This window comes from Battus philenor, unplaced genomic scaffold (genome assembly GCF_028537555.1).
Source record: "Battus philenor isolate CCGP_79_NKW_IND1 unplaced genomic scaffold, ilBatPhil1.0.hap1 SCAF_28, whole genome shotgun sequence".
Taxonomy (NCBI): Eukaryota; Metazoa; Arthropoda; class Insecta; order Lepidoptera; family Papilionidae; genus Battus; species Battus philenor.
Genome location: NW_027181691.1, coordinates 587,329 through 615,180, shown reverse-complemented (window position 1 = coordinate 615,180; position 27,852 = coordinate 587,329). Strand labels below are relative to the sequence as shown.

The window sequence follows — 27,852 nt, the reverse complement described above, 5'->3', positions numbered from 1 at the left end:
TGGTCATTAATATTATGATATGCTTTATGTTATACATGCACTTATATACCCGGATTATTTTTATCTTTAGCTACTGTTTTATTTCAAAATGAAAAGTTAATTTGCATATACGAAAATATTTAATACGTATAAATATTAATTCTGTTAGAAGTAAGAGGGATAATAATATTCTCATTATTTTGTCTTTTATTTGAATTTCGATCAAGCTTGATCATTAGCTTTTAGTAACCATAGAAATCAATCATTAGATATTTTGTCAGTGTGGAATTCAGTTTAATGTATTATTTATGTTCAACATGGATGATTCTTTAGATTTTATAGAAAAAAAGCGTGAAGAACTAAAAATATTTTTTCAAGATTCTAAATTTTCCAGTGAGGTCTTAGAAAAAATAATTGAAAATGAATTGAAACCCCTGAAAAACAAAATGAATGAAAACAGTCCATATATTAGTGCTTCTTCAAGTGGAGAAGTGAAATCTGAATATGAAGTTATGACAGGACAGCCTTTTACGGAAGTTAAAGAAAGCAACACACCTTTTACAACAGATGAAATAAATGAAATGTTACAAAATAACCCAATCATTATTGAAAAATCTAGACAAATACAAATTCCAAGACCAGAGGCTTTTAATAAAGATATAAGTGTACCGTTGGATAAAATAAATTTACCTTGTTACAGCGAAATGACCGATGAAATTAAATCTGCTGGAAGCGATATAGATAAAATAAAAAATATTAAGTTAAAAAATATGCAAGCGTTAGTTAACTGCGCCACGGAGTACGAAGCTTCCCTTGAGAACCCAGAGATAGAATGTAATTCTAAAGAAATTGATAACGAAGAGTCAGGCAGTGACGACAGTGAGTTCGAAGCTATAGAGAAGGTTGTGGCTGAATATACGAACAAATCTTATGGAACTAGATTTCAAGAAACGAAAGACATGTTGGTCGAGCTAGCTGATCAATACGATGAGCCTGGCTTCAAAAACGTCAGCGACATACCAAAAAAAACGAACGTACCTGGCGGTAAAATTTTAAAAGAATCTTCTTCTTACTTAAGTAACAAGAAAAATGGTCGTAATCTTTTAGAAGAGATCAAAGAGGAATATTCCGTTAATGCAGCAATGAATATTCCATTGGTAAACAAGCCAGTTAATCTAAAAGTCAGCAGCGAGACTAAAGTAAAAACAGGCAAGAATAAAGATATACAAGATGAAGATATTAATTTTGAACAAATCTTTCCAAAGAGCTTCGAAGACAAACTTAAGGATACAAATAAAGCTTTGACTGATATCGATGACATTTTAAACTGTAATGAAAGGAAGAAATCAAGTAACTGTGATATGCAACTGGCAGATGACAATGTAAAACATTCTACCGATGAACGTTCAACTACTTTAAATCCTATAAGTAATATCGCACCTGAAAAAGGAACAGAAAATATTGAAAATGTTGAGAAGTTTGTTAATGTAGAACTTCCTGACACTAAGCAATCATTTGACGAAAACATGGAGCAAACTCTACAGTCTGCTTTAGAAACTATACTTGATATTGGAGATAATCAAAATCGTGAAAATAAGGATCTTGAGTTTAAAGAAATGAAAAATCTTGCCCGCAATATCGTCGAAGGAGCTGAGAATCTCAGTACAATAATTCGATCAGATATAACTAATAAGCTAAACACTATGAATGAATTGTTAAATGACGTCAATGTAGCTTTAGAAAATTCGAGAAAGTCAAATATTCTTTATCAAAATCTAATGAATGAAAATAAAGCACATAAAAGTATTCTTCCTTCGCAAAACTCTAAAAATGCAGTTGACAAAGTTAATAATAACAATGAAGATAAAATTATAGCTAAGAGTACCGTATCTCTTTCTGAAATAAATGATATACATAATGCAATCAACGATATAAATAAAGAAATAAGCTGTCACGAAGAAAGAGTTAATAAGAGTGAAAAAACTTACCAAGAGAGAAATAAGGAGTGCACTGAATTTATCAAGGAGGTTGATAAAATTTTGGAAAAGTCACACAGAATTCTTCATCCATCCGAACATTCAAATGCCGCTACATTAAAAGAACACATTGATAACGTGAACAAGAGTTATAAAGAGGAACCTAATGATTTATCAGAATTTAAAAAACGTGAATTAGAAAGAAATCAACGAATAGATGGTCTCCTAGTTGACATCAAGGATAAAATGAAAGACAATAAAGAAGTGTTACGAATTGCTGATAGATTACTTAAAAGAGGAGAAATAAGGCATAAACCTTTAAGCGAAAAAAGCGTTCCAATGGAACCCGAGACTACTGATTGCAAGGCCAAGGGTGATTTTGTAATTGAGGGTGATGATTTGAGTAAGCCAAAAGATACTATAAAAGATACCACTAACTCTGATGTACCTCCCGAAATGAATACCAAAGGTACATACCAAAAGTCTAATTTTAGAAGTTTAGAACAGCAAAATTGCCATTTTTATTCAAAACACTTTCTGTTTTAGCAAGAATTGAAGTATATGAACAAAAGAAAAAAGATGAAATGGAACAGCGGCGGCAGAAGCAAAGGGAGTTTCAAGAAAAGCTGGATAAGGAAATGGAAGAGATGAAAAGAGGACCACGCATGACGAAAGAGTTCATCAGGAACCATTGCAAACAGCACAAGTTGTACTGCACTCCACATTTGAACGATATTTTATATTTACATTTCAAAGTAAGTTCGGTTATTAGTTGTATTTTTTAAGGTCCTACAAAAATATTTCTTTGTGTAATGAAAAGAGATTAGAAAATCATCGTGCTATTAGACGAAGTAGATCCAGGATTCCTGGTATTGTCAAAGCCCAAGTTGATGTGGCAGTGAATAAGCCACATAGCACGCAGAACTGATGGCTGCAGGGATCTTAAGAGTAGAGAGAAAACCACGGATCGGCAAGTGCCGCTTAGGATGTCCACACACAAGGGAGAGAGATAAAAGTCCATTAAAGACTTTAACAAGAGTTAAGATATTCGGAAAACATCGGATACTTTGAAATTATTGTTGATGATAATTATGGCTTTGTATAATCTTTCAGGGTTTCTCCAAAATAGAAAATTTGGAGGAGTACACGGGCCTTAAATGCATATTCCTAGAAAACAATGGTATACAAAGAATCGAGGGTTTGGATAAACAGACTGAATTGAAATGTCTCTATCTTCATTATAATGTTGTGAGGAAAATTGAGAATCTCCAGGGATGTCCAAAGCTGGACACTTTGAATTTGGATCACAATTTTGTTACAAAGATTGAAAATCTGGATGTAGTGCCGGATTTGCATACATTAAGTATTGCACATAATATGCTTGCCTCTGTTGGTAAGAACCTAATAGTTAGTAATGGAAAACTAATATTGTAGCTTAGTAAATGAACGTTTATGTTATATCTCCCCGCTAGGCTTTACATCTCTTACTCGGGGAGAATAATCTGCTTGTTTACAGATGACTAACTTCGACACACATTTTAGGTGTTGCCACAGTATAAGTCGTATGTCGTATTACCATGAGAATCTTTTAAATAAGAAAAGGACCAATATATATCTACTTCCGCACATGCAGTCGTAGTCGTGCAATAAACTCTTGCTGCAATTTATTGCACGACTACGACTGCATGTGCGGAAGTACCTGTATATTGGCCCTTTTCTTATTTAGGATGGACTTCTGCAAAATAACGTCTGATTCCATTAAATATAAAGAAACTTTTTAACTTTGACAATACAAGCATTCCGTAATGACTTTCCATATGGAACAATCATGTCTAGTTTACAATAGTCTTTTACTTCATTAAGGATATCCAATTCCTCTCTTCTTCTGAGGTTGTCTATTTTCGAATATCTTTAATTTGATTGTCGTTAACCTTTGTGTCGTCGCAGTAGATTTTGTTAATGTAAGTATTAAGTCTAGAGGAACAACTATTCGGATTTCTTTACACAAAAATTGTTTTATTTCAATTACAATGCATGCAGTACTTTTGAGCATTATAGTCTACAGCACTGTTTCTCAACGTGGAGCCCACGCCCCACTGGGGTCAATTCGAAAATGGAAATGACACAAAGTTTAACCTTTTTAGAAAGGCTATGGTGGGGCATGGCACAAAAAAGTTTGGGAAACACTTCTATACAGGGTGATACGTGTAAAAACTTTAAATTGGTAAATATATAGCTCATATAATAGCGAAAAGCTTTTACACCCATAACCAATCAGCCTGTATAAAGCGATCCTTATGAAACTCTATAGGAATGCAACAGGCCAATAACAGTATAAAATCTGCACGGACAGATAGTAAGCTAGTAATTTGAATTTAGAAATCGTGTTTTCTTGTTTATGATTTTTGAAACCATTTTGATAAGGTGTATAATACGTTGACAGAGAATGGGTTATATATTCGCCCCTTTTAAGGGTGTTACACCTTTCAATCGATCACGCTGTATATATAAAGCACCAGATTATTAGATTCTACAGATAATATTAATGTATGTTTTAGATGACCTGGAACAGCTGATGTACTGTAAAAACCTTTCCGTATTGGACCTATCACACAATCGTTTAGAAGACCCTCTCATTGTCGACGTTCTGGCAAACATGGTTATTTTAAAAGGTACTATATGCTTTATGGTTCAGTCTACTATGGTTACTCTTTCTAAAGCATCGTTAGAAGCTATATTGCGCCATCGTCCGCAGCGCATCGAAAAGGGGAATTCCACAGAAATATAATTATTTATATACATTGATCGAAAGAGAGCGCTGTACAATGCTTCTCAGCTTGTGATTGGTTGACGATTTCTATTGGTTTAATATTGTGCTCATAGTTTTAAGCCGGTATAAATATGGGCAAAGCTTGGCAATTATACTCACCCGGCTTTCAACCGGCGCCAGGTGGTTCCAACGTAACACCGACCTTGCAAAGTGACCTCCAACTTGAAACCGTCTAAGAGTTCCTCCAGGCATGCATACTTACAAAGGCATACTTCGCGAAGGCCTCTTCCCACCCCAACCCCCTCACAGCGAATTCCTCTCGCTACTCCCCCGGCACCTCCTTCAGAAACCTCGTAAATCGTCTTAAAGACGTCCTTACAGATCCTATCGCAGGGTTCCCACAATCCACTCTCCACATACCGCACGCTTCAGACACTCACTACACTGCAAGCGATAACTCACCAACTACAGCAACCACTCCACTGGCGACCGCTCACCGCAAGAAAAAACGCGTGCGATGCTCAAAAATCATTCACGACACTTCCGTTACGTAAACGGCGTCGGCCTCCCGACTCCGTCGCCGCGAACAGCGTGGGCGATCGGAGGTAGGATCACTATCCTTCCTTAGATATCCGAGTGGTCCACGCTGCCCTCCACACTTAACTCCTCATTCAGTACACTTCAGTAACACTGACCAGACGAGCGCGCTAGCTGCGAGTTCTGCCGGCCGACTGGGTCGCGCTGGGTTTGTGTCCTCGAGGGCTAGCTGGGTGAGCCCCGCTGCTACTACCTCGCGGCCACTACCTGGGTGACTTCCTCGATACGGGTTCGGAAACTCGAATCCTGTAATTTTCTATAGTTCACGGACCCCTCCCTGGACACGGAACGCCGTGAACTCGTTTCCGATGAAGCTGTAAAAGCCGCAAGGCCAACAGCAAAAACTTCACATGAGACAATAGACAATAGACTATATTGACATAGCGGGTACATCTATTTATACTACGGATAAGGTTCTAGTAAGTTCGATATAGTACTCTGTTAGAATTTCCGAGTACCGTACACAAAAATCCATAAATAACTTCAAGGTTCTGTATTTATTGTTTAGAGGGTTCTGTAACTCGTGCTTTGTAACAATACTATACTGATGTTTTTGCGTGGAATTAAATGTTGTCGATGTTCAGGAATCTTATTATTGTCGCGCATTCTTTATAAAGCTATATTTGTGAAGAGCAACTGGTTGAGTTATCCCCCGACTCTTAACAGAACAGCCTTCCGAACGAGCTTCCTGTAGGAATTACAATGCCGACATTTTATGTTGATTGATAATTCAAAATCGCTTGTATGATCACTCATACTCACTAATTAGTAAAATGTAATAAATATATAAAAATTAATTTTTCTTAACAGTTTTAGTTCTAACGGGAAATCCGGTAATACGCAATATTCCGGCGTATAGAAAAACATTGACACTGCGATTGAAGGAGCTGTTGAATCTGGACAACCGGCCTGTGTTCCCGAGGGACCGCGCCTGCGCGGAAGCCTGGCAGAGAGGAGGAGTACAGGAGGAAATAGCTGAGAGGAAACGGTAAGAGGAAACCCTCCAATAACTTTGTACAGGTTTTATAATCTAAGGCAAGTAGTCATATGTGGTAGATAACGACACGATCGATATGATAAGAAAGTGTAGTCTCTGAAGGTTGAATTTTGTAAACAAAACAACGGAAAGGCAAAGTAAAGGGAATGTATATATTGAGATGGCGGCTTTATAATATGTAAATGTAAACTGAATTATGATGATGGCAGTTAAACTTACGTGATACATGGGCTATATTGGACTTGCGACCTAGGAGCAAGCATAAAATACCCTGCCCTCTGAAGAGAGTACAGAGTTACGCGGGATTCCTACCGACTAAAATCCGGAGGTCGCCTCCGGAACCTTTGGAAAGTGCGCAGGATCTCCTATAGAACTCGTAGTTGATCCCCAGTATTATACTAAGACACCGGGAGGAAGTTGTTTCTCCCCCAGTATCCTTGCTGTACTGCTTCGCGTTACTGCTCTTCTTGGGTTCACAAAATGAAGGCCCACCTTCAACGCTCGCGAGCCCGATGCCCTTTTAGTCGCTTCCAACGACAGGCAAGGGATACCTTAGCTCTTTTCTAGTGAATAGTGCTATGCCAGTGGGTTTCCCCATCCTTAATCTTACTACATGTGTAATCAATAGAAGCCGACTGATGTGTTGTATTACGTGTACTAATTTATTAATAATAGCTAATATTAAAATGGTGTTGACCTTTAAAAATATTATATTTAAATTGTAAATATTTTGTATGTTTAAATTTACACTTTTAGACATTTTGGCTTTGTGCAGCTTCGTCGAAACTGAGTTCGGGGATACAGAGGTCCGTGAGATAAAAATGTTACTCAGGCAGATCGTTGTATTTCAGTTAAAACAATAACGTTTGCACGAAGAGGGTCCATACCCGTGTAGGTGTATAGTGTTGACTGTAGTTTGTAGGTTTGCGAAATTAGGACTACTCGGCGGTCAGGAGCGATGCGGGCATACTCTGACCCTTGCTTGCAACCTTGCGATGATGTTGTGAGTACGAGTGTGATGATAGTGTGGTGCATCTCTCCCAATGGGGGCCCAATTTCGGTGTAATATTTGGTCTTATGACCGACAGTCCCACTACGTCGGACTGTCCTGTCCGCGGCGGGAACATGTCCACCCTAGCGCATTAACGATGTGACGTAAGCCAGCGACCCGGATCCCCGGCCGCTTGATGCGCGCGTTTCGCTCACTCTCGGTCCGGTCGCACATCAGCGCACGCGCAAGTACGCCGTAAAAACTCTCGCTCCGACGCGCCTACCTTTGTATAGTGGTTGTGTGTACAATAAATTAGGATTTTCTCAATTGCATCCGTTTATCTCATTTCACCACCAGTGTTATTAATCCTGAAAGCCTGATCTGTGGTAATTGCTAACTTAATCCAAGATAGCCTGGCATATTTGGCGTAGATCCTTGCGGTTTCTTCATGGTGACCATAGTCCTTCATCGGATGAAAACTGCGTACTCATATCTCTATAAACATGCACATGAATTTTATTTTAGAGTAAGATCGGTCATTGTGATGATATTTGGGGGAGACCTGTTCCTTGCCTTATTTTTTTTTCTGGTCCTTGCTATTAGGGGCCACCCGTACCCTTATCTATTGGTGGTACAGGGTCATTTCATTTCTATATTGATTTTTTCACGCTCCTTTTTACTATCTTCAAAAACATCAACCAATAATTGCTTGATAGTTGCACTAGTATTACCATCAAGTCTGACGCCCATTACACGACATAGGTCTTCTCCAAATATCGCAACGTTGACTAGTCTGTCGCTGCCCGCATACAGCCACAGTTGACCGCATCGCGCAGATCTTCAAAGTTATTGTTATATATCAAAAAGAGGTTTTAACAAAGTCGATTGTTTTTGCAGCTGGATAGCAGCTGACCATGAGAAGACAATGCAAAGCGTTCGCTACCTCATCAGGATGCGAGAGGAGAAGAAAGCTGAAAGGGAAGCCAAGGAGAAGGAAGAGAAAGAAAAACTCGGTCTACTTGACCAAGTAGAAACTTATTTTTCTTAAACAGATGGCCGCTAGGGTCTTTAGTTCCTGGCTCTCCACGAGCATGACGTAGTGTAGAACGTCTTACCACATGCTGGACAGGTGAACAGTCTACGGCTGAAATAATGATGATGATGATGATGAAAGAGACGGAGATATACTTAGACAAAAATTAATCCTTTTGTAGGATGTTTTTCTTCAACGATACTTAGTCAAAACAGCGATGGTTTCATCTGGTAGTTTCTATATATTTTTTAGTATATTATTTAATGGAATCAGGCGTTATTTTGCGGAAGTCCATCCTAAGTAAGAGAAGGATCAATATATAGCCACTTCCGCACATGCAGTCGTAGTCGCGCAATAAAGTGCACCGCCCGCCAGCCCGCTGATAAATACGCATGCGGCAAACAATGCGAATTACACAACATTGGTGCAATGTTTGTTTTTAAAGACCCCATAACAGTGTCCAGTTTTTATAATTACCACGATGGGTACGACCTTTTGCCTATTTTTTTTTCTCTGTGTACATATCATTAGCATAAATTCAACCATAGAGCGTCAGCTATTACATATGCCTCTCCTATAGATATCCATGGTATATCAATATATACATGACTAGTTGAAATAACAGCGCGCAGGTCACATAGTAGCGTTATTATTATAAATCTGTAAGGGAGGCTTCTGTACAATCCAGGACTTTCTACAGCTGAAATTAAAATAAATGGTGACGTAAAAAAATCATCTGTTTACTAGGATGAAGATAATGATAAGAAAAACGATGACAATGAAGTCAGTAAAGCTGTTATTAAAGAACCCGCGAAAGTAGAAGATGAAACAGAAGTGGTACAAACAAAGGACGGTGTCTTGGTAGACATGTTGACTGGATCAGAAGAAGAAGATTCTACCAGCGAAGACAGTGATACTAGTAGTGATTCAGATAAGGAAGAACAAAGTACGTATTTTTGAAAGAGATCATAGTGTAGCCGTTACATTTGAAGCTACATATATTGTTGCATAAATTGCCAACCCGTGAGCCTCGATCATTCCATCGTACAACACAAAACAGTCTTTTATTTCAGTTTATGACAGAGGCGAAAAAGGTTTATGATTTGGCAGTGATGTCGCCTGATTATTTTGTTTTCATTTAGACTACACCTGATAAAGTGTATATGTATAAATCTATATTAAACTTTTATAAAGATGTGCTGTTGTGGAGTTTCTTCCTGCTTGGTCTCCACAACTATAACACCTTGCGAAGCAGAATAGAGCCAAAAATAAAGTAGGATAAAATAAAATAAATGGATAATAAGTTGGCGATCAATAAGAGTTCTATCCAAAGTTCCAATGTTAAACAAATGAATTTTATCTTTATCCTAACTGAAACGAAACACTGTTGTGTGATGTTTAACTGCATGACGGTTCCATGCGTAATGCTTTATTGTAAGAATTAAATTGATATTTACATACCTACGGAAATAATATCATAAAGGGTTTCCACATTCAGTGTGTAGCTAGTCGTGGCTATGTTGGTCAATGCGGATTCCCTTTAAATCAACAAGTCGATAATTCTTCGTAATGTTATAAAGCACGGATTCCAGAACCCTCTAAAATAATAAACACGAAACTCTAGGATCAAGAAGTGCCGTAAACACACGTGACCTTGAAGTTATTTATAAATTTTTGTGTACGGTTCTCGGAAATTCTAACCTAGTACTATCTCGAACTTACTAGAACCTTATCCATAATATAAATAAGTGTACTACTTCCCATGACTACAGTTCAGTGTAGGTTTTCGAGTTATAAGATTAAGATTTACGATCAGTGATACAAAGTGACTATTTGGTAAGTTATTTGGACAGTGATTTCTTGAGCGATTTGGAAGCGTAGTTTGGATTAACCAAAAGTATACCTTGTATTTAAGAAGGGTGACCATCTGTTTTGTGAATAAAGGACTCCTTGTGAAACAGTCGTGTTTCATTTCGAGTCAGAACCCACAGTATGTAACAATATGTTTGTCGTCGGCTGAGACTAATGTGTTAGCAAATGAGCGATAACATATGTAACTGCAATTGTAGTAACTAGATATATAAATGATTTGATGGTAATTAGTTATTGTATTTCGGTGATAGACGCATCAACTTCTGAAATAAATTGGCAAAAAACCACAGCCAACAAAACTCTAGTCCAGGAGATCACGGAAGAAGAAAGCATATGTCATTCGCAGCCTGAGGAATATTGGAGTGGATACAGAGGAGACATGCAACCAACTGAAGGAAAAAAGTGAGTGTCTTAAGTTGCATTATGTTTACAACTGTAATGTAGTAATGTTTCGAAATTTAGTTCTAGATTTATACACAATGTTAAATACAACGGATGTAACAATATGTGCTACTGTGATCAAAAAGTAAGGTGAAATTGTTTTAATTTTGGTGAAAATTAAAACTTCCGGGCTTTAATAATTTGATTTTTTTCCTGGTTAATAGGATTTTCTTTAACATTTGCCAAGGGTGTGTTGGTCAAAAAATGGAATATCATGTGGCCTAGCCCAAACTATTTTGAAGCATGTTGTATGTCAAATCTAGATTGGTTGATATCATACTGTATTAATTTGTTGCGACTTTTTTTTTGCCAAAAACTCGACTCATACCAATTCACAACCACCGTATTCGCGTATATTTGGCTCCGTGCGACTTTTGGCTAGTCGGCAAACTCTAAAAACTAAACGTTGGCAAAGGTGTAGTTTATCGGAGAAATTGATTTTGAAGAATATAAAAAGAATTTATATTTTATTAACAAATTCACCTTAATTTTTGCACACAGCATTACTTCTATATCATCATCATTATCACCAACATCACCATCACCACCATCACTATCATCATCATTACCACCACCATTATTTTTATCATCACCACCATCATTATTATTATCATCACCACCATCATTATTATCATCACCACCACCATGATTATTATTATCATTATCACCACCATCGTCATCATTATCATCATCATCGCCACCACCACCTCCACCACCACCACCATAACCACCATCACCATCAATTAGATAATCCTCAATCAATAATAGCTGTGTTAAAAGTTCCAATGTTGAATAAACAAATTTAAACCTTTTATCTTTATCTTTAAAATAAAGTTTTTGATCTTTTAGGATTGTACTGATTGAAAACCAATTGTAATGAATAATTTCACATTGCAATAGACATTTATAAGGCACTTACAGATGGATATATTCTTTTCAGGGAACATATATCAGATTTGGATGCGATTAGCAATTTGCTTTTCAATCAACCATCACACGTGTCTACATCTAAAGGTAAATTATAGCATTTAACAACGTTTAATAACTAGAGTTATATACAGGGTGTTCTTTGATAGTAATAATGACAAGTATTTCTAAGCCGTAAATTTGCTCCACACCCTACGGAAATATAATTTGGAGTCATAAAATTTCACGTTTCTTAAGCTCAATAATGTTATCCTCTATGGTCTTCACAAGCGGACTCATGTAAACTTTGATAAGAAACACGATCAAATAAATTTATTGATAAAAACACAGCATATATAGTAAATAAAAGACACCCTTGTATAGTTAGGAATGTCAATATACCCAATGTCATTTATTGTTCTTGATCTTTTCAACCAATGGACACCTAATATCTGATATAAGCCTCAGACATGGATTTCCACGGTTCGAGTTGGAAGCGATCTTCACCCAAACCTATGCGACCATATCTTAGCAAGGGTGTTCAATATTATATATAAATCCATCGAAATATACAATTCTGCTTTGCAGATGGCATAAAGTCAAAGGACGAAGTAACAACTGGAGAATTACAGTCTGCGAGTGAGGTTTTAGAAAACAATGCAAAAACAAAGCCTCTTATTGAAATAATCGAAACTGTAGACGATAAACATAATGACAAAGTAACTGAAGATATAAGCATTGAAATCAATGATGGTCAAATGCCTGAAGAACAAAATAAAGTATTTGATGTCAAAGTAAACAACGTGGAAAATGAAAAAAATCTAAGTGAAGACAGCAATATACAAAACAGTTCAAGTATTCATTCAAACAAACTTCTAAAACATATAATTATCGAAGAAATCAAACGCGAAGATTCACAAACAAAACTAGAAGAAAGTGATTGTAAAGATTCAGGGAACACTGATTCAAATGAGAAGTCGGAAGCGGATGATCATCAAGGTAAATCGGACGAGGACCACAAAGCTGACGAAGGCTCATCTTCTGCAAGGCCTGATAACAGTAAGCATTTTTAACTTTACTAGATTTAATTAATTTTGATGTCAGACGAATTTACTGGACCGTGTTTGTGTAAAATCACGGAATATATATATTAATAAAAAAGGCGGAAACAACCTGTAATAAAACTGATAAAAATCGGAAGGTATGCGATAGATATTATCATAGATATAGTTAGAAAAGCATTGAACAAAAAATTAGAGTGTAGAAAAATGTTATTGTTACCAAACTGTTAATGCGTAGGAAAATAAAATCGAAAATTATAAAATAGCAGTGTCCAGAAAAAATGGGGCTAAATAGAAAGGCTCATTTGCCAGAAAAATAAAAAAAAATTAACCTATTTCACAAGTGATCTCTATAAATTATTCAAAAAGGTATTTAATATAATTAAAATAAAAAATTAAGCCTCCACTCGCGTTTCGGCTGGAGATGATTCATTATCAAATTTATTTAATGCTGCAACATTATGCTCTTTTGTTCAAAAATTACACATTTTTGCTATGTCAATTTTAATTATGATCATTTTGTTAATACATGTGTAGGATTCTTCCCAAGGCCTGTAGGTCTTGTAGGTAGTGACAACACGCAGTCCAAAGTAGAAGTGTATATATGGACATTTTGACATTTGATGTATTAGATCTTGTGCTGTTAGCCGATCTAGGCTTTGTATAGCTTCATCGAAATTGAGCCCGTGGAAACAGAGGTCCACGGACTAATAATTTTACGCTAGGGATCGTCAGTTACGACGAAGACATCCACACGCGGAGAACTATAACCGTGTAGGTGTATAGTGTAGTGAGTGGGGTATGTATATTGATCAATCAAACTTAGCCTATTAACTAACCTTACTACTAGCTTACTTATTTATCAATAAAACAATATTCAACCAATTAAAACCGTCAACCAATCATTGACGAAAAGTATTGTAGAGCGCTGTCTCTTTCGCTCGACGGTGTGGGATTCCCCTGTTCGATGTGCTGCCGACGATGATTTAATGAAGTTACTATAAAATCTTTTGTACATGTAACCAATTAAACTGCATCAATATTAATGCACTGTATAGGCAATAGCCCGGAAGATGGAGTAGCTCTCTATAAGTATATACGCGGTAACGGCGATGATGATGACCTAAAACCGAGCGCTGAAGACCTGGAAATATTCGCCGAGTTGGAGAAGGAACAAGTGGAACGTGAAGCCAGGATTGCTAGAGGAGAACCTGCTGTTGATCCTATGGTAGGTCTTTATCTCTTTGTGATAGCAGCCTTTTTTTCCGTTGCCATTTACATCGCATCCTGGATCATGAATGGTTGCTTAAATGAACCTTCAACATAGTATGCTGTTGTGAGATTCTTCTTAGGAAGTAAGAAAAGAACCAATATTTAGCCACTTCCGCACATGCAGTGGTAGTCGTGCAATAAAATGCACCGCCCGCCAGCCCACTGACAAATGCGTATGCGGCAAACAATGCGAATCACACAACCACCACCGCCAAACCACTCAACACGTGCTTCGCCTCTCCACGGGGCATCCCCAGGAGCCACGTCACACCGATTAGTGTCTTATGACCTTTCACTTGCCTATGACCTTTCATTCCTTTATTTTCTTTCTTTCTGCAATTCTTCTTTCTTTCCCTTTCAAATCCATTTTTACTTTAATTCGATACCATTCTTTTTTCTCTTCATACCTTAACTATTACAATTTCTTTGTTTTTATTCTATATCATATTTTTGATCTTTTCTAGGCATACATTTTTATATGTATTATTTTATTTACTTGCTTATTTGGCGAGAAACTTTGTAGAACGCCCTCATTTGTCCGATATATAAAAAAGCGTTCTGACGTGGGATTCTAAAAGATATTCACCAGGCTGCATTATATACTCCACTGTGTTCTTATCCGGATAGAAACCTGTGCTAAACATTGGAACATTCTACTTCTTTCTTATCGTATCGTATCGTATATACATGGCTGTCGTGATCACGAATACGACCTTTCTCACAATTCCATACTTTAAATTTTACAGCTACGTACTTCATTTTTTAGCCTTAGTTTTTGAACTAATATACGTTATTACAGAAGCTAAAGCCTCCACTATTAAAGTCTATATATAGGTTTAAAGTATAAAAATATGAACCTTGTAAAAAGAATACAGGAAAAGTGAAAACAAAAAGGTAAATACAAGATAAAAAAAAAGGTTATGATCCTTTTGATGCTCCTGTGTGTTCGTTTATGTAAATGCTTGCGTGTGTTAGTGTGTGTGTGCGTGTGTGCTCGCGCGCATGCGTTTTTTTTTTTTTACAGAGGTTTAAAAATACTTTTACGTATCATAGGGCCTGATGTTGGTGCCCCGTATGTCGGACTCGATCTAGATCAATACCGACTAAAAACAATCCTCTCTCTTCGGTATCCCTGGTCCCCACGGCATGGCCGTTAGGCATTACTTCGCGGGGGGGATTTAGCCGCAGCTTTCTCTGATAGAGTGGCTGTTCAGGCCAACTTCCTCCGCTCCTGCTCTGTTTTTCACAACTCCTTCAGCACCGTCGTACAGTACGCGCTCGTAAGTTCCCAGGCCGAAGGCGAGGATAGTATTGTAGCTATCAGAGTTTCAGGATAGATTCTGCATCCTACACCTTCTTCCCAAGATCTCCTGGCTTCGTTAAATTGGGGGCAGACGAAAAAGACATGCTCTGCATCTTCAATCATTCCGACACAATTAGGACAGTCAGGGGAATCTTCGTATTTGAACCTATGGAGATACGCTCGGTAACATCCGTGGCCGGATATCATCTGAGTCAGGTAGTAAGTAGTTCAACTCTCCATGATCTCGGTTCACCCATGGCTCTAGGTTTGGTATTAGCTTACGCGTCCATTTTCCTTTCGTCGACTTATCCCAGGACGATTGCCACTGTTGCAAGCTTTTCAGTCTTCCCCGAATTCTAAGTTCAGCTGAAGTTGGGTCTGATTTGCTTTTTTTGCTTCGGTACAGATCAGTTCTTTCGTCTGCAAGAAGCGCAACAGGAACCATACCTGCTATCACGCATGCCGCATCCTCCGATACTGTACGAAAGGCGCTAGCTACCCGTAGAGTGCTGACTCTATAAACAGAGGCGATTTTCCGTCGGGACTCCTGTTTGCTCAGTGCGTCGGACCATATGGGTACTCCGTACATAAGCACTGACGTAGTCACCGACGCTAATAACTTCCTTCTGTTTTGCTTGGGACCTCCGACATTAGGCATGAGTCGGCAGAGTTTAGCTGTCACCAGAGACGCTTTCGCTGCTGCTCTCTCAGCCTGATTTTTGAAGTTTAGCCTATGGTCGATCATTACTCCAAGGTACCGTATAGCTGGTTGAGTTGCGATTTCACAGCTGCCGACATTGAGTGTGATGGTCTCCGCAACTCTCCTGCCAGTAATAAGCACTGCTTCCGTCTTCTGCTCTTCTGTTCCAGTTCTAGTCCGACTGACCTCATCCACAGAGTGATTATTTGGAAGGATCTTTCAAATGCCCACTTCACTTCCTCCACGTGTTTCGCTACTATAACGACTGCTAGATCATCAGCGAATGCGACGAGTTTAGTTTCGCTGGGTAGATGTTTCTTTAGGAGTCCATCGTACATAGCGTTCCACAAAAGTGGCCCTAGTACTGACCCCTGTGGGACGCCTCCAGTGACTTTGTACTCCTCCGTCCCGGTTTCCGTAGTGTACATGAGGACTCTATCAGAGAAGTAACTAGCGACTATTTTACGTAGGTATAGAGGTACATTCAGTGAGCTAAGTGCCCCCATCATAACCTCCCATTTTGCTGAGTTAAAGGCGTTTTTAATGTCCAAGGTGGCAACCAGGCAGTATTTTATCGAGCCTCTCTTCCATCTTTTCCCAGACACTGCTAGTTTTGCTATATTGACTACTTGCTCTATAGCATCTAGCGTAGACCGTCCTTTTCTGAACCCATACTGTGAGTTAGCTAGGTGGGGTTCAACTGCTGCTTCGATCCTGCTGTGGATAATACGTTCTAGTATTTTCCCCGCGCAGTATCCAGCATACAGAGGGGCCGGTATGACGATGGCTCGTCTGGTGGCTTCTTACCTTTAGGGAGAAGTACCAGTCTCTGTCGTTTCCACGCGGTAGGAAAGGTCCCTTCCAGTAAGCAGCTATTGTAGGTCTCCAAGAAGACTCCTGGTGTTGCTACAACAGCTTGCTTAAGAGCTACGTTGGGGATTCCATCCGGTCCCGGAGCTTTGTTGTTTCCAACCCTACCGCATGCTTCCATTAGCTCCTTCTCGGTAATAGGGATCCACAATCCCTAGTTGAAAGGAGGATTTTGGTTGCGTGGGGAACAGAGCTCTTACAATTCTTCCTAGTAGAATAGGACAAGTGGGCGTTGTATTCTCATGTCTGAGTTGTTTAACTACAACCTGGTACGGCTTGCCCCATGGATTCATTTCAACCTCTTCCAACAATATTTTCCACGCGTTTCTCTTGCTCTCTTTAATGGATTTATTTAATTTTAATCGCGCTTCCTTATATTTGTCGTAGAGCTGCTCGAATTGAGGTGTTTTCCGAGCCCGTTGAGAGGTTCTACGCGCCTTAACACATATTTTCCTAAGCTCAGCAATGTTATCATTCCACCAGTACACCGGTGGGGTTCGGTTGTTGTTGCGTCGCCTTGGCATTGTTGCATCACAGGCCTCATTAACCCTCTTTATGATTTCAACCGCCTTTTCACTAGCACTCTTGGAAAGCAGTGGTCGATCCTCGAGTGCTATCTTGAACAAGCCGGAATCATACATGCTAGTTCTCCAACCCACTAAACCAGTTCCTGTGTGTGGTACTCTATTTGTATTGGGCTTACATGACACCTCCCAGTATATGGCACAGTGGTCGCTAGCAGTGTAAATATCCGAGGTCTCCCAACTGCTATTTCCTCTCGCTAGTGTACTGCTGACGAAAGTCAGATCCACAATTGAGCTCGCCTCGCCTCTTGTGAACGTGGGCTTATCGCCTGTATTAAGTAAGGCGACGTCCAACAGTGACATCGCTTCCAGAAGCTGGCAACCTCTTGTGTTAGTAGCTTTACTACCCCAGTCCACTGCCCAAGCGTTAAAATCTCCAGCTATAGCTACCGGGGAGTACATTCGGGCATCCTCCACTAATTTGGCCAGGAACCGGACGAACTCATCGTGTGTTAGGCTAGGTGGTGCATAGCAACTGTAGAAATGTATTCCATTAAATTTGGCTCTTACAAATCCAGAACAATTATTTTGATTACCCTGGAGAGGTTTAGTGCCACATGCCCAGATGACAGCTTTTCCTTCCTTATCGGTGATCCAGTTTAGGCCACTGATGTGCTTATAGGGTTCCGAAATTAGTACTATGTCTAATTTTAGCTCCCGTACAGTCTGCATGAGTAGGTCTTGGGCAACCTCACAATGATTAAGATTAATTTGTATTACCTTGATCATTTTTGAGGCTGTCTTAACATCTGAAGTGCTTTTTTAAATACAGGGCAATGACCACATCCTGCAATGTGAGCACAGTCTTCGGAATTCCCATTATCAACACAAAGGATACATCGGGCTTCCTTACCGCACTCTTTGGCTTTGTGGCCTATTTCCCCACATTTGATGCAGCTCTTCGATCTGTCATGTTTGTTGCTGCATTTGTTTGCAACGTGACCATAGTGCCAGCACCTGAAGCATTTTATAGGCCTTTGAGTAGCTCTTATTCTACAATTGACCCAACCTATCTTGATGTTTTGCCGCTCTGTTAAGGTTCTTGCCAGTTTTGCTGCTACTCTAATAGAAGCCGTAAGTGTTCCTCCGTATGCTTTGCGAAGGGACTTGACACAGTGTTCAGAAATTTGGCTTCCTCCGCCAGTTATTTTCTGTAGGGCTTCTACGATTTCAGGCACCGTCGTGGTTTCGTCTAGGTCCTTAATCTCTAATTCCTGTTCAGGTACTTTGCATACTACCGTAGCATCTTTTCCAAGAACTGTGGAAATGGTGTTTCTTATCTCCTGCGTTTTATCTTTTTGATTTTTCGCTAGGATAAGAAGCATATCGCCCGTAGCCGTCCTTCTAATTTTATCAACACATTTGCCTATATGATCCGCGGAAGCATCTTTTTTGACCCGCTTAAGGATCTCGGCGTACTGATCCTTCTGGCTTGGGCGAATGATAAGAGCACTCGGACGCGTTACTACTTTTTTCTGGGTTGCTTCTTCTTTTTTACCTCTTTCCACTCCGAGTGATCGTGTGGAACTGGCGGCTTTGGCTTCAGCTCTGGCCTTACCGTAACTGCTAAGTCCGTTGTATTAGCTTTTCGCAGTTTCGGTGCCTGGCTGATCTCCAAGGGTGAAGAGCGTTCCGTCCTTTTGACTTTTCGCGCTTTTCGGCTCTTCGGTGTTGCCGATTTGAATTCTTCTTCGGTTTCTTTTACAGTCGTGTCCGAATACGTTCTGTAAAGAGACGGTGACGTTTGCACTTCTCCTACAGATGTGGTGGCGTTTGATTTTCCGACGCTTCCAATTTCCCTGGTGATCTTTGCAAACGATGTACCTAGCGCGGCCACATGTTTGCGGATCTCTCCATGAACGTTTAATTTGCCCTTTATGTACTCCGCCAGGGCAGTGATTGTATTTTCGTGGAGCTGTAATGCCTTCTTCAGCTCCATATTACTTTCATTTTCGTTTGTTTTTTTGATTAATTTATCCATGCTGTTCCCACGAGAACCTAGGGAAATATACAGTCCGCTTCGGCAGAGCCCCGGTTACCGAAGTAAGGCCACTTAAGTACGCCTGAGGTGGGACCTGGTACCCTCAGGGGAGCGCTTGCGACGACCATTCCCTGTCGCCTTCCAGTCCTGGGCACGCTAGACCACTGACATCGGGTTGTGTTTTGTCCGCGAGGGCTATTTTATTTCACCCCTACCCTGTTTCGCAAATTGCGACTCTCGGGCTTTCCCCTATCCGCAACCTTGGGGACGCGCCACGTAGCAGTACACCTCAGCCCGTGGTGCGTGTGTGCGTGCGTGCGTGCGTGTGTGTGTGTGCGTGTGTGCGCGCACGAGATTGATTTTAATGATTCATGAACAGAAGCTCTACGACAAGGAGGTGATGGACGCGTATCACGAAGCGCAAGATCGAACTCCCGCGCATTGTCTGCCGCCCCAGCAAAGGTGTCAATTCACCACCTACAGGAACGACAACGCTTACGACAGGATTGCTTTGAGCCAGCTCACCGGTGGCGAAAAGCCAGGTATCATTAACAAGTTACTCTAGTCATCTTTTTACTAGTATGAATAACATAGCTCTTGGATTATATTTTGTGGGAAATAAACTAGTCGAAATGAGGTAACTGGACGATCGAGGGTTACTAGATGTTTGCCTTAAATTTTTTTATTTTTTTTATTTTAAGATGAGAAGAAAGCGACACTGACATACGTACCTGGTGCTGTTCTATTCCAGTATACTAACAACGAGATTCAATATGAAATTGGAGATGAAACCGTGAACAGTTTATGTAAAAAAATCCTTTTTTTAAATATAAACTTCTTTCACACTCACCCATATAGATACAGTTTGGCAATGACTCGACGAGAAAAGTGGCGGGAAAGTTCAATAAAGACAATACAATGACCACAGATTACATATTGCCGCTCCCATAGAATAAAATTATAAGTCAGTATAAGTGATTATGAGATGATGAATGAGTAAGTGTAAATAAAACTTTTTAGGAGAGACAAAATACTAAACAATGGCAGTGCAGTGAAAATATTTATAAGAATGAGTAGAGTTTATGTTATGTTTATTCTTGTTTTTACTCTGCCTAGTTTATTTATAAAAAAAAAGAACTTTACCTCTATCCGCCATTTTTAAGTCAGAAAATTATGAAAGAAATTGACAATGTATATTGAAACTTGTAGATTGCAAATATTTAAAAAGGGAATAAAAATTATAACGGATATTGTCATTTCATTCGGTGGGGACGGCGATATATTAAATATTATTTAATGTTACATATTTATTTTACAATTACAGTATATATTATAGGCTTAATAATAAATATTTAAGCCTAAGTAGGCTGCAACTTTGCAGATAACAAGCTTCGTATATTATAAGCATGTAACATAGATGAACATTAGTAAACCGACATAGGCCTGCGGATTGGTAGGTTGCAGTGGCAGTAGGCAAGCCACACAACCTGCTGGAACCTTAAAGTTCAGGAGACCACGAATTGGTAAATGAAGCGTAGGACATTCTGCCACAAGGTGGACAGGCAACGTTAAGATCGTTGGAAGATTCTGGATACAGGCGGCTTACCACTAATCCTACTGGATAATCTATAGGCGGGGCCTATTGGACAGCCGTAGACATTGAAATGATGATGTTGATAATGATGTTGGAAGACAGGCATAAAAATTAGACTATGAATAAAAATTAAATCGAGTTTTGTTTGAGCTCCATATAGTGTCGTCAACATAAAAATAACTTGTGGGCCTCACTGCAAAACTACTAATACACATATTTAATTATAAAAGATAAAGGTAAAAGATAAAATACGTATATTGAACATTGGAACTCTTAAGCTTATTATTCGTTTATTTTCTAACCTACTTTATTTTTGACTCTACTCTGTTCACAAGATGTTATAGACGTGGAAAAGAAGCATGAAGAAACTCCACAACAACACACTACACACACTATTAAACCTGTAACCACGATACTACACAAAAACTATTATATTATGTTGAACATAAGTAATGTAATAAACTTAACTATGAACCAAGAACTATTATATATACCCGATATTATATATATATATATATATATATATATATACCCGAACAGAGTTTATGTATTTGCAACCATACTATCAGAGGTCTGATAGAAAGTTTGTATACAAAATATAGTAGGGATATAAAGCTAATATCAAGTTATTGACCTAAAAGGTACGAATATGCGAAAGTATGAATGAAGACAGTGAAATATAAAAAACTTGTAGAGGGAACGAGACGCCATAGAAACGGGGCCAAAAATTATCAATCTATTCCAGCATATTATGTTTCAGCTTCAACAGAAGATACAAATTCAACGGATTCGTGCGAATCGGACACATCTACAGATAGAGAACCAGAACAGGTTAAAAATGATAGAAGAAGGCCTGGCACAGCGAAAACTAAAATTTGTGTTACTGATGCAGAAAAAACTAAAAGCAAGGATTTGGAGGATGTAAAAGATGTTTCAGAAGCAGAAACCAGAGAGGAAAATAATCAAGGTAAACTTTTAGCATATTGTTACAAAGCACGAGTTACAGAACCGACTAAATAATAAACACAGAACCCTAGGATCAAGAAGTGTCATAAACACGCGTTAGCTTGAAGTTATTTATAGATTTTTGTGTACAAATCTCGGAAATTCTAACCGAGTACTATCTCGAACTTACTAGAACCTTATCCGTAGTATAAATAGGTGTACTACCGATGTCGACAGTTCAGTGTTGTTTTTCGAGTTATAAAATTAAGATCTACGATCAGTGATACAAAGTGCCTATTTGGTAAGTTATTTGGACAGTGATTTCTTGAGTGATTTGGAAACGAAGTTTGAACTAAGCGAAATTGCACTTAGTGTTAAAGTAGGGTGACCATCTGATTTGTGAATAAAAGACTCCTTGTGAAACAGTGGTGTTTCATTCCGAGTCAGAACTCACATTATGTAACAATACTAAATAATAGGCTAAAGAAAACAATATTACTTTATTACAAAATTTTATATTGCAACTTTTTCGTCATTGTTGCATTTTGACAAGAGAGATGCGGCTACGTTTCTCTTTTTACGGTTTTCAGTAATAATCTATACTCTTTGAATGTCCACGAGTTTACTTAGCGATCTTATTGTTGTTAAAATAACAACATTTACTTGTCAAAGGTTAACCTTCTTTTCAGTCCACAGAAGCCTTCTGCAAGACTGGTATCCTCCCCAAAAGATCTCACCAGGCCTATTTTTAGCAGTAAACGTCTAACGGTATAAAGGTGATGATGATGAAATGTCTAGTCATAAAAAATAGTTAGTCGTTGTTTCAGCCCATAGACGCCCACTGCTGGGCATAGGCCTCCTCCAAAGTTAGCTATGAGGGCATATACTATAATACCAAGCTTGGTGGGCAGATTAGCAATCGCAGTGTAGTATTATTGTACGCAGAAAAAGCTGTTGGGCATTCACTAGAGACTTATATATGAGGACCAGTACAAAGTTTGAAAGGAATCTACCAAGAAAATCGATAGTGACTCTTTTAACGCTAATTTTACAAATTTTTCCAGTCATAAATCGCTTGTCACGTGAAAGTCAATATGATACTGTTACGTTTTACTTTGGGACTTGAATTATAATGCCACTTGTACTCAAAAGATGTGTTACTTCACGGCGTTGAATTTGAATGTAGTATCGACGAATATTCACTGTTCACGCATAATTTCGTAATAACCGCGAACACTAGACTGTAGCTCCGTGAACACTGACGTTATATATATCGCTGATGAAACGCAAGACAGTAAAACTCCCCGCCTATCTCAAGAAGGCTCTTTAAGCACCACATAGTTAATAAATACTATAATAACCACATAGTTAATAATAATAAAACAATAAAGCCACCTGAAGGATGAGGCTGTAACGAACCTGCAATGAAAGATGCAAAGCGAGGGACTTAGAATAAAGCCTGCGAAACTTTATAGTATTAATTACCCTAACTGTACAGTTTTGATGTCGCACCGTCAGCCCCGACTGTGTCGTTCGTAGAATACGTCTTTTGTTCCCGGCGGCTACCTTTGTGCCGGATATTTGAACGGTGGTTACAATACGAATCCCAGGCATGTTTATCTGCTATATAATCTTTGATAGAATAGTACGCCGTTATTGCAGATGTTAGAGAGCAAACTCCAGCACCCTCCACTTCTTACTCCATGACCAGCGCAGAGTGCGATGAAGCCAAGCAGTCTATCATCGATACCATCAACTCTTATGATGACGAGAGGTTCCCTTCTCAAGGTGTGACTTAATCTATACAGGATGATTGGATGCAAGTTGATAAGGCTTAAAGGGGTGAATGTATAGCAAATTTATCGGCAAAACCTTAAAAGATTTTAAGCCATTTTTAATATTTTTATAGTTATTTTAAAATAATTTTTATTAATATTTTTGTTTTGAATTGCTCCGCGTTGAATTTAACATTTAGTTTTTTTTTCTTAAAATTAATATAGCTTAAGTTACTCATTACATCAGCTATGTGCCAGTACAAGTCCTATCAAAATCAGTTTAGCCATTTCAGAGATTAGCCGGAACAAATAGACCGACAGACAAAACAATGGAATTTTGATATATGTTATGTACCGTATATACATTCATATTTGTGTTGTAAAAAGCGGTTATTTTAATATGTATCGACTAAGTATACAATTTTTTTTTCTCTTGGAAACTTTTGATTTCGTAGCTCTCGTATTACATATTTCCTAGTGTAAATAAGAAGCTTTTCTTAATTTCTAGTGCTAACCTTGTTTGTGTTGCTATTTTCATATAGTTAGCACTATATAGAGAGCTTTTATCAGGCAACTAGCGTTTTTTATCTATGAACATCTCGCACAGAAGTCCGTATACCCATCGTCTAAATTACTTTCATATGTCCTCTCCCCCAGATCTTAATATTGCCACCCTGCGTGGGCCCATTGTTGGACAAACGTTGGGTTACACTCTCCTATCTCACGAATGTGCAGTCCTTATAACGGAATATCTGAACTATTGCCTGCTATTGGTGTCTGTTTCTACTGACTGTATCTATAGCAGAGTTTTATTTTGAGTATTTTTAATCACACAGCCTTGAAGGTTGCGCGCTGGTGCAATAACCTTCAAATCAAGAGCTGTTTTGGTGTCTAAAGTCGAAAGCCAGATAAATATCTGTCGTCCTCTTACGTGCGATTACTTTTCTCTTTCATTTTTTTGTGTGATGTTAACTGATATTTCGTTCTAGAATTTTGTATGTAATAAATTTTTAATGTTGTTTCACCTATAAATAAGAACACCGAATGTCCTAAATAAATAAATATTTAATGGAATCAGGCGTTACCTTACGGAAGTCCATCCTAAGTAAGAAAAGGACCAATATTTAGCCACTTCCACACATACAGTGGTAGTCGTGCAATAAAGTGCACCGCCCGCCAGCCCGCTGATAAATACGCATGCGGCAAACAATGCGAATCACACAACCACCACCGCCAAATTGCTCAACACGTGTTTCACCCCTCCACGGGGCGTCTTCAAGAATTACGTTACACCGATTAGTGCCAATGACTCGGTGCACTTTGTTGCACGACTACCACTGCATGTGCGGAAGTGGCTAATCCTACAGGTTTCGCGGGTAAAACTACGCATCCATAGTATACCTCATGAGATATTTCCTTTTTGTTCTCTAGAGACTTTAAAATTTAAAGGTTATGTGGTATGAATATAATTTTGATATTTAACTAAAAATTCTATCAAGTTAAGTGTTTAGTTATAAGTTGAAGTTTCTCAGGCACGAACTTCGCGGACATGGCAGAGGATGCGTGCGTCGAGCAGTCGGTGGCGGTGGAGATTCTGAACAGAACCCTCAAGTACGAGGAGGAAGAACGCTACCGACAGCTGGACCTGATGAACAGCCACGCGGGCAAGATAGACAACAGGACCAACTCCATCATCGAACACATCTCTGACCAGTTCGAGCATGAGTACTCCGTGAGTACATCTGTGATTTGCTCATCACTATAGCTGGTAGACGTCCACTTCTCCCAAAGATCGCCAATATGACCGTCCGACTGACTGTCGCCACTTTTAAACTAGCAACTGTGGGATTCTTCCTTGATCCTGTAGGTGTTGAAGGTAATAACACGAAGTCGGAAGTAGAAATGTGTATATTCATCAAACTTAGCCCAGATTTATACCGATTTAAAACTATAAAAATCATCAGCCAATTACAAGTCGAGAAGTATCCTAGTGCGCCCTCTTTCGTTCGATGTATATAATGAGTTATATTTCAGTGGAATTCCCCTTTTGGATGCGCCGCAGACGATAATATAATGCAGGTAATACACAATTAAAATTAGAATGCGTTCAACATGAAAAACATCTCCCAAGTTATTCATACAGAATCTCCTTTGACTTTCTTAATTAAATAGATAAAAAGTAACTTATACCTATGCTGTATTCTTACTTAAAATCTTTTACGGTGTAATAAGAATTTTTTATTTCTTTTGTTAGAACTTTCTTAATTGCATGATAAATCATATATTTATAGGCAAGGGTGGCTCTAGCTCGTGTGCAATGAAACCCTGGCGCCCCCTAGGCCAGACCCCCTGCGGCTATAACTATTAACTTTGCCGTTGTAACAAGACATATTTCATATTCCAACAGGCTATTTTTTGCCTTTCTTCTTGCGACGGCAGAATAACACTCATTGTTTTTATGCCTGTAGCACATCTCTGTTGCGAAACTAAGCGACGAACAGAAAGCGATACATGAAATAAGGTTTATATATTTCGAGTTGTTGAACAAAATGTTTGAAAAAGAAGTTGCCCATAGGGCGCTCGCGTTTGATAACTGCCGCCACCGCGCTGACTGGTCGCTTCTGTCATATCATTGTTGTACCATGATGGTCCAAGACGATGCTCTTAGCTGTCTCAGGGAGCGCTGCGCCCGTGTGCACTGCACACCCTGCACTATAGGTTAAGCCGCCCCTGTTTATAGGAGTTTATAATAAAAGCATATACAGTTGTCAATAAAAGAGTCACAAATTATATTTAACTTATATATACATTGGCGTTATTAGTACAGGCCCGTGTTCTTTTTCTTTCTCATTTTATATAGATTGACCTGCTTACATTAAAGCTTGTTTTGTAGTGGAGAAAACAGACGCCAGGTCCAGGGCAAATTTACCTGTTGTTCTAAACATTTTTGCAGTAACTTCGGGAACCTATTCCATATGCGTTGTCTCAGTCGATCAATCACTTTTGAAGGGAATCTCTCTATTAATATTAGTTTCTCTACGATACTTCAAATTGAAATCTGTACATTATTCTGCAATTCTTCTTCAGCTTCCAGAAGTTTCTTATATATTGGAGGTTCACATGGACGAAGCAGAGCGGCGGTGGCGTGCGGGGGAGTTCGTTCCATTCGCATCGCAAGCTAGCCCTCCGGACTCTGACATTGATGAAGGGGAAACCACTCTAACCCAAAGTCATAACAACACATTTGAAGAGACTTTAGTTGAAGAATTTAATAAAAACACTGCATGCGAAGCTACCACCGATGTTAATACATCTGTTGAGAAAGAAAATGATGGTTTACCTGACTGTATCGCTGGAAACGTTGATAGAGAAGCAGAAAAGGTCACAGATGAGAAAGAAACCAAAGAAGATAATGTAGAAGTGGATGAACAGTTCGAAGATTGCATCGAGGATCTCGCTACGAACGTCTGTGACAGCAAAGAGGAAGTCGAGGAGTTTGAACTTCTAGAAGAAAAGTACAGTCTAGAAATGAAATTAGCGTTAGGCGACATGAAGTAGTTTTCACATTAGATTTTGGTACGCACTACAGAATTTAGTGCTGTTTAGTTTGAGGTATTTTTTTATTCTGTTGGACTTGTCAGAAAAATGTTTATGTTACCATGTAGTGTTTTATTTTCTGGTGTTAGCATATTGAAAAAATAGCTAGCCAGTTTTTTTGTTTGTTTTGCTTAATTGACAATAAACTTATGTTGTATTTTAAATTTTTTATTGAAATCAATACATTTTCAACTTTTGCATCTTTGTCACGTGTTGTACTAACGTCTTTAGCTCTCGGTCCTCTGTTTCCGAGCGCTGAATTTCGAAGAAGCTACACAAAGCTAAAATGGCTAGCACCGTAACTGCAAACATATGTCAAACCGACAGTTGAGATATATGAAGAAATTAAAAAAAAAACACCAAAATTTCGTCTTTAAAAGTCAACAAACCCTTCATCGGTCTGAGTGTACGCATATAGTTTTACGAGATATTACTATATACTTATATACCTTACTTTTAAATCTAAAATTAAAGGTATATAAAAGGTAGATTTTTTACGATTTTATTTATTTTTACTAATGTATGTCTGTCACTATTATTAAACCAAAAAATTAAATTTAGGAGCATAAATATGCGAATGGCGTAAAAGTATAATAAAACAAAATTAA

General features: G+C 38.7%; 1 protein-coding gene across 1 annotated transcript; it reads left to right on the top strand.

The window, feature by feature from the left end:
* The first annotated feature begins 296 nt into the window (after positions 1 to 296).
* Positions 297 to 27,205, top strand: dtr (defective transmitter release). The gene is made up of 18 exons (XM_068769262.1): positions 297 to 1,311; positions 1,384 to 2,424; positions 2,502 to 2,710; positions 3,069 to 3,348; positions 4,514 to 4,627; positions 6,133 to 6,310; positions 8,208 to 8,337; positions 9,109 to 9,289; positions 10,467 to 10,617; positions 11,597 to 11,670; positions 12,151 to 12,621; positions 13,682 to 13,851; positions 19,713 to 19,875; positions 20,035 to 20,139; positions 21,688 to 21,894; positions 23,535 to 23,660; positions 25,180 to 25,379; positions 26,735 to 27,205. The coding sequence occupies exons 1-18, from the start codon at positions 297 to 299 to the stop codon at positions 27,203 to 27,205; spliced, it is 5,286 nt and encodes a 1,761-aa protein (XP_068625363.1).
* The last annotated feature ends 647 nt before the right edge of the window (positions 27,206 to 27,852 follow it).